The sequence below is a fragment of the Plasmodium gallinaceum genome, assembly GCF_900005855.1.
Source record: "Plasmodium gallinaceum strain 8A genome assembly, contig: PGAL8A_v1_83, whole genome shotgun sequence".
In the NCBI taxonomy this organism is placed as follows: Eukaryota; Apicomplexa; class Aconoidasida; order Haemosporida; family Plasmodiidae; genus Plasmodium; species Plasmodium gallinaceum.
The window spans coordinates 9,709-18,444 of NW_021628246.1; the positions used below are offsets into that span (position 1 = coordinate 9,709).

General features: G+C 22.5%; 1 protein-coding gene across 1 annotated transcript, besides 2 other annotated features; it reads left to right on the forward strand.

The window, feature by feature from the left end:
• Positions 1-338: part of a repeat region that runs on past the window's edge.
• Positions 339-501: 163 nt separating this feature from the next.
• Positions 502-1,514: a repeat region.
• A 2,227-nt stretch (positions 1,515-3,741) lies between these two features.
• Positions 3,742-8,446, forward strand: PGAL8A_00270300 (surface-associated interspersed protein (SURFIN); the record flags this gene model as incomplete). The annotated part of the gene is made up of 2 exons (XM_028671683.1): positions 3,742-5,511; positions 5,618-8,446. 2 exons carry the CDS (start codon positions 3,742-3,744, stop codon positions 8,444-8,446), a joined length of 4,599 nt encoding a protein of 1,532 aa, XP_028528311.1.
• Positions 8,447-8,736: the final 290 nt, after the last annotated feature.

Genomic DNA, 8,736 nt, shown 5'->3' on the forward strand with positions numbered 1-8,736 from the left:
AATGCATGAATTTAAAAATAATTATGTTTATTCTGAATGAATTAAAGATTCAAAGATATAAAAAAAATTTTTAAAAAAAAAATTAAAATTTTTTTTTTTTAAATGATAATAAAGGTATAAATAAGTGTAATGATAAACATATTATATTGGCGAATATCTTCATTATCGAATATTACAATTGTTTAATGTTATTTATATTAATAAATTATGTAATTTAATTTGTGTCACTTCTAAAAGTAACTTTGGCATAATGATCATTTATATCGCAAGATACATAAATTGATTTAATATTAATGCAGGATGTTTATAAATAATATGTAATTAAGATAATGGATATATTTACTCAATTATTACAATTTTACTATTAAGATTGATATATTGGCATAAAAGTATTAACAAAGCTACACTATATATTGATGAAAAATAAAAATTAAACTATTAAATGATATTATTAAATATATATGTAATCATTTTTATAAATATAAATGGAATATAAACATAAAAATTACAATAAGAAAAATANACCAGGGAGATATATGAAAGGAAACTGCACAATTTAATACAAGTTACAAATAAGAATAAACGGAAATCAAATCTGACGCATGATTTAAAGTCTAAGGATTACCTACATATTCATAAACTAGTAGCATTATAACGTATGATATCAACGATAATCAGGACAAGCAAATTGAAAATTTAGTACAAAAAGGACTTGATGTAATAAGACAAGCCAAATATAACAAATTTTAAGTAACAACAATTACTTTCCCATGGTGGTGGAGTATAGTTAACAAAAGTCTTTATTAACCTTTTTGGAAAATAAAAAGACTAGTTAAATGAAGAATACGAAGTTCGTTATACATACACACACAAAAAAAAAATTGATGATTTTTTTTTTGTCTGTATTTTTTTTTAAAAAAAAAGTAAAAAGACTGTCAGGAAAAATTTTGATAATAAAAAAAAATGCAAAGATCGTCAGGAAAAAAAATTAACTAAAAAATCAATTAGAAAAATATTTGTTACCATAAAATAAATATAAAAAAAGAAAAAAAGAAAAAAAAAGATTTTTTCTTTTTAGAATGAATTATGATTTTAATGAATTTTGTAAGAGAAAGTTTTATACATATAACAATAAAATTTTCATGTAATTAATATTTGTATAATTTTTGATATTTGTAAATAATTGTTTATGTTTGTTAATTCAACAGCAATATATATTAATTGCTGAATGTAACTCATAATAAATAAACTAGTAATTTACAATTCATTAATAATTAATGTTCAATAAGGATTTAAATTATTAATAAGAATAAAGATTTTTATTAAAGTAAATAAATGCCTATTGAAATTAAAGAATGATGAATGAAGTATATTATGTAAATAAGGATCACTCATTCAAAGCATATAAAATATATACAAATACATCAAAACCGTAGAGGCAACTCTATATGCTCTTTATTAATTCGTTTGTTCAGTACTCTAATAAAGTTACCGGATACCCAGTTAATAAAACATGCACAAATGTATAATAAATAAAAATAAAATTGGTTCCTTTAAAATAAATAATCTTAAAAATAAGCACTAAATATATAACGATAACCAGAATTTAATTAATCCATAGTCAACAAATAAAGTTACAAAAAATTTAAACCAACAAACTTCTAATAACTTAAAACTTAATAAATTTTTACTCAAAAAACATAATCTTCACCCTTTTCCTCACAACTTACATATTCCAAATTAATTTTCTAAAATTCAACAATAAAATTTTTATAAAATTTATACCATGCCATAATATTCAAATAATTAATTTATCTGTTATCTTCTCTTTTTTTTTAATATACTTATTCATTCTTAATCATAATGTCAACTTAATAATATAAATGAATAAAAATAAAAAAAATTATAAAAAGTGGTAAATAATTATTAAATTTTTAATAATGAAAAACTATAAATATAATCATAAACATTCATAAAAAAATAGGTTTCACCTATAATATTCCTGCGAAAAAAATAATCAACTCCCATAAAAATCATGTAAAATGTTAAAAAAAAATAAAACACATTTACTTTGATCACAGACTTTCTCAGTAAATCATTCATTGTAATTTATATTATAAAAATATAAATATAAAAAAAAAAAAAAAAATTTAACAAAATGATAATTTTATTTTTTTTTTTTTTATTGTTTTTTATCCAGAAAAATCAAGTTTCATAAATTCATCTCACATTTTTCATTCATTTTTTTTTTCAATGTAATGATATCTTGTTTCTAAGAAATTATTGTTAATAAACTATTGTTATTTTTATTTTCAAAAAACATTATAAGAAATAATTTTAAAAAAAATAATCAAAAAAGAATTTAAATTTTCTTGTATTCATAGTAAAAAATTCTAAAATAATGAAATAATATCTCAAAGAATGTCAAGTACATATACATATATTACGAAATAAAAATCGCTTAATAAAAAAACAAAAAGATTAATATAGTTATAATGAAAAAATAAGTGCATTACTTATTAAGTTCAATTTTAGCTTTTTTTTTTTTATATATATATATTTCTTCAAAAATATAACTAAATTGTAATGCACTAATTTGTCACCAAAAATTTAAATATTAAAGTAAAAAAAAATTGGAATAACTTTAATCTTCGTTTAAAGTTTAATAATTTAACAACAAACAATATAGATTTTTATAATTGTAAGTCATTTTTCTATTAAACTTAAAATATTTTTTTTATGAAAATATATATGAAAAATTAAAATATTATATTATAACTACTACTTATAGAATTTACGTGTATATATATATATGTTTTTTTTTTTTTACATATTTTATATTTTATAAAAATATTATTTAGATCCTTTATAATAATAATTATAAGTTATTAAGTACATTCTATTATATGTATATAAACTATATTTTACTTCTTTAATTATATAAATTTACTATTCAAAAAAAAAATGCTGTAAAAATATTATAGAATAATTAAATTCTTTATTCAAAATACAAAAATTTAATAATCATATCATTATTTCAAAATTACATTCATAATCATATGATTATATAAAAAATTTAAGAAAACACAGAAAAAACACTCAAAATAATTTCTTTTTTTTATACTAATTTTTTTTTTTAATTATAATTTCATAACATATAATGATGTTTTACTATATCAATTATTTTATTTTTTTTTTTCTTAATTTTAATTTTATAAATTAAACTTTTGTTTTATTAATTATATTTTTTCTTGTTATTTGAAAACTAATAACATTATTGTTACATGAAATTAAAAATTTAATATTCAAAACAAAAAGCTAACAAAAAATTACCTATATTCTAAATTAATATCTTATACCATATAAAATGCCAATTTCAAATATAAACAAATTTATAATATAGTTATCACATAATTACGAATATTGTCATTTCTATGTAGAAATTATAACAATTTCGCAATGTAATTCAAGTGTATAATGATGCTAAAAAATAACAAAAATATCTATATTCAATTTTTTTGTCAAATTAAATTATTTTTCTTCCTTAATTGGATTAACGAATATTTTTTTAACATTTCATAAATTTAAAGTATAAAATACATACATACACATTACTTTTTGATTATCTTCAAATTTATAAATTTATCTATAATTCACATAAAAATTTCTTTTCTTTAATAAATCAATTTTTGTATACTATTGCAAAATATTTTGAGAAAACCTTGTGATGATATCATAATCATGAGAAAAAGATCAATTTTAAGGAAAGCAAGATTTTTATCGCAAAAAGAACTTTCCTGTATATTAGATAAACAAAATGAGGAGACAAAAGAACATGAAAGTATTTCCCTTAATAAAACAAGCGAACTTAATACAGAAATTGAAACACTTATGAACGATACTTACATTGAACTTAATTTTTATCTGAATGACAATGAAATTAAGGATACTACAGAAAAATGTAAAAAGTCATCCTCATATATAAATTGGAGAGGAATGGACTTTGTTAATTTAGTATTAAATGAAGAAAAAAGTTATAATATTTCAAGTCTTGTTGATTGTTGGAATAAAAAACAAAGTTCTTTCGAGACGCAAATACATAATAAAACAACTTCATCATGTACTTTGAAAAATTTTGATTATTGTGCTGTTTTGAATAAAAATGATGATTGCACCAATCCTTATAAAGATAGTGATATACCTGGGTTAATATCATTACCATATGGCCAACTCAATGAGGATGATCAAGAACAAAATAAAAAAGATATTATTTATAAAAGACTTACTAGGTTTACTGATATTACTAGTGATATATCTAATTACTATTATAAAGTATATGAACGTGATGAAAGTCAACTTAATTGTGGAAAGTGGAGTATGTATATATATAAGAGAGGAAGACAATTTGTTAACATGAACTACTATGAGTTTTACTTGGATGAATCTTTTAGAAAAGATTCTACTAATATTTGGAATGCTTATAGCACTAATAAGCAAAAGAGTATATTAAATGACACAGGTAATCGATGTAATATGACATCACTAATTTATGAAATTAAAAAGAGAGAGAATACAACTGAACGATATGATTTATCTTGGATTCGTTCAGATGATCATGATGAATCTGATGAAACTTTATATCCTACAACTTCATTACCAACTATTACACAACCTACAGTTGAAACGTCAGATACACCACATGTTAGTATTGGTGTACACTCATTAGATGATGATGCAAAAGCTATTATTGGCGGTTATAATGATTCTATAAATCATCCCATAAATGCTATAGCATCACCGGGTGATAAAGATAAATGTGAAATGGCTGAAAAAGCTGCAACTACTGTTCCTCTAGGAGGTCCACCAAAACCCAATTCTTTAACTTCAAATAATTCGAATGGATATAACTCGTCTAAAGCTGAGCCTGCAATTTTACCTTGTTCTACAGGTGATAACTCTATGCCTCGTACTACTATCGTTGAATCTTCTGAAAGTAATACTACGCCTTCGAAAACTATACCTTCTCCTGAAATTACATCATCTCTTACAACCATTTTTTCTGCAGATAACAATTCATCTTCCTTAGGAATTTCTGCATCCCCTATCACTGAATTTAGTAATTTTACAGCTAATGTTGGTGCTTCTCCATTGAATTGTACACATTCTACAAATAGCCATGCATCTCATAGTAATATAACTGAATCTACTACAACAAATAATTGTACACAATTATTTAAAGGATGCTGTCCCCAAACACAAAGTTCACAAAATACACTTACTCATGCTGTACAACCTAAAAATTTACCAGTCATTCAAAATGAAACATTAGCGAATAGAGTGAATGTAAGTCCAAGTATGAATGTTTTAAGTAATTCTACCATACCAACCCCACTGGATAATGATACTGAAGCTACACCTACTGTTAAAACCACAGGAAATGTACTAATAACAATCGTTCCAATAGGTGTATTCATTTTAGGAATTGTTCTCCTTTTAATTATTATATATAGAGTAAGATAAAATTATTAATTAAAAACCCAAAAACATATATATATAAAATATAATAACTATATTGGTAAAATTTTCATAATTTTCTTATTTTTAATTCTAATTATAGTGCACTCCTATTGGATCTTGGATTCGTAATCGAAAATCAAAGAAAAAAAAAATAAGAAAAAAGATAAAAAAATTTTCAAAGAAACCAATACCATTATCTACAAATAACGTAGAGGATGGACCAATGAATAGTAGAAATCACTCTTCATTACAACCTGAAAAACAAAAATCACCATGTGAGGTTAGTTTTGAAAGTGAAAAAAATTCGAAACATGAGCAGAGGGAAAAATCCAAAGAACGTAAAGGAATATACAATAAAAAAGGAAATATACGCATTTCTGATGATACAGAAGAAGGGTCAAATAAAAATGAAAATGAACTTATAAGTGAAGAAAAATTATATAAAGATAATCCTAAAAGTGAAATTGAAAAAATGGAATTGAATGTAGATGAATCCAGAAATGAAATTAAATACGAATTAAATAAGAATATATTAGAAGAAAATCCTGTTCATGCTGTAGGGTATATTAGGAATGATACATTAAATGAGGAAATAGAAAATGAAATAAATTTTCAAAAACAAAAACCTACATGTGATACTGAAATGAAAAATTTAATAAATAAAATGTCAATCAAGAATGATGTATGTAATTGGAATTCATGGGTAGATATACATATGACTGCATTACTAGAGTGTAAAAAACAGGAATGGAAATTTAATAAAACCGAATTTTTTAATATTTCTTTAAAAGAAATCGAAAAAGATGGAGAAAATTCTAATTTAAAAGAAATGGGAAATAATTTTGTAATGAAAATAAATGAAGAAAATAATACTGATGTAACAGATAAATATAGTAGTATATTAGATAAATATAAAAATGAAGAGTGGTTTGTTAATTTGAAGAAAGAATGGGAACAAGAACAAAAAAAATACTTAGGATATTTAGATGAACAAGAAATTGAAAAAATAACAGAAATGGGAATAAATAATTTTATGCTAGATAAAAAAAAAAATATATGGAAGAAATGGATAGAATGGCAAATAGAACATTCATACGAATACAAAAATCAGAATTGGTTTGCACAATTGCTAGAAGAATATGAAAAAGAAGAAATTCATGAAAATTTAAACGAAGAAAAAATAAAGAGAGAAGGAAATAATGGAACAGATAAAAATGAAATGAAGAAAAATTTGGAAAGGAGAATTTTGTTAGATATTCATATGATGGTATTAGAGGAATGTACGAAAGAAGAGTGGGAAAAAGAAGAAGAATTTTTTAAAACAAACATTGAAGTGATAAAAAATTATAAAAATTTGGACGAAGAAACAAACATATTAGATAATATAGAAGGAGAAAGAAGTTGGAATATTATATCAGAGAAAAAAAAAGAGGAAAGAGAAAAATGGAAAAAAGAAAAATGGTTTATTCAGTTAATGTTAGAATGGAAAAATAAAGAAGAAAAATATATGATGGAGATAAATGAAGAAATTTTAGCAAAAAAGAATCAAGGAAGAGTAATAGATGTTGTCTTAGAAGGAAAAAGCAATATATGGAAAAAACACTGCGAATATATCTGTAAAAAGTGGATAGAAGATGACAACAATGAAGAATGGTTTACAAAGTTAGTTGATGAATATGAAAATGAAGAGAATGAACATAAAAGTAGAATTTATAAAAAAAGTATAGAAAAAAAAAAAGAAAATGTAAAAACCATAGAAAGTTGTGAACCACTAACAGAGTTTAACAAAAAGGGAGAAGAAAAAATGAGAAAATATGAAAGGAATAATTTAGAGGAATCATATGAAATGAATAATTCTAAAATAAACAAAAAAAAATTAAAATGGGAGACTTTAATAGGAATATATATGGTAATATTAGAAGAATGTAGAAAAGAGGAGTGGTTATTGAATAGAGGAAAATTTTTAGAAACCTGTTTAGAAGAATTTATAGAAGAAGATAAAGAAAAATATCCGAAAATAATAGAAAATGATTTAGCAATGATGAAGGAAGAGGAAGAAGACATTAGTACATTAATGGTTGAGAAACAAAAACTTTTATGGAAAAAATGGGTAGAAAGAAACAGAAGAATGTCAGAGAAATGGAAAAAAGAAGAATGGTTTATTAATCTGAAAAAAGAATGGAGAAAAGAACAAGAAAAATATGATGAATTAACAAATGAACCAGAAATAGTAGAAATAGAAGCAAGAAAAAATCCTATGCTAGAGAAACAAAAAATAATATGGAAACAGTGGCTAAAAAAACAAAGAATGTGGTTTATACTACATAGCGAGGATGATTGGTTTAACAATTTATTAGACGAATACGAAAAAGAAGAAGAACGTGAGGAAGGAATAACTAAAAAAGATGCGAAAGAAGAGAAGGAAATTCATGAAAATATAGAGGAAATGAAACAAGAAGCAGATGAAGAAATAGAGAAAAATAGACAAAAAAGGGAGACATTGATACAAAAAGTTTTGATAGAAATACATATGACGCTATTAGAAGAATGTATGAAAGAAGAATTGCAAAAAGAAAAAGCATATTTTTTTAAAAAAATGGTGGAAGAATTGAGAATACAAGAAAATTTAGATGAGGATGTTAAAATATTGGAATTAAAAAAAAAAAGTAGTAATGTTATATTAAATAATGATAAAGAGAAAATAGAGGAATGGAAAAAAAAAAAATGGTTTATTGAGTTAATATTGGAAATTAAAAGAAAAGAAAAGGAATACATAAAAGAAGTATATGAAGATATTATAGCAAAAAAGAATGAGGACAAAATTAGAAATCCCATGTTAGAAAGGCAAAAAATTATATGGAAAAAACACTGTGAAGATATTCATAAGAGGTGGATAGAAAAAAATAATAAAGGATGTTTTCAACACTAATTTATTAATAAAAGAATGAAGATAACGAATAAAACAGCAAAATTTATAGGGTATAGGAAGTAAAAATAAACATGAAGAAACTGGAAAAATTCGTAAAACAATAGAAAAAATTTTAGAAGTTATAAATAGAATTATTGTTCTTTTTGAATATTTTTTAAGAAATAATCTTAAACATTGCTATATACTTAGTTATTGATTTATTAATTTCTCATTTCATAATTTTGTTAGAATATTGATTTATTAATTGCTGGTATAATCAATTTGCTTATGATGAACAAATAAATTAAATA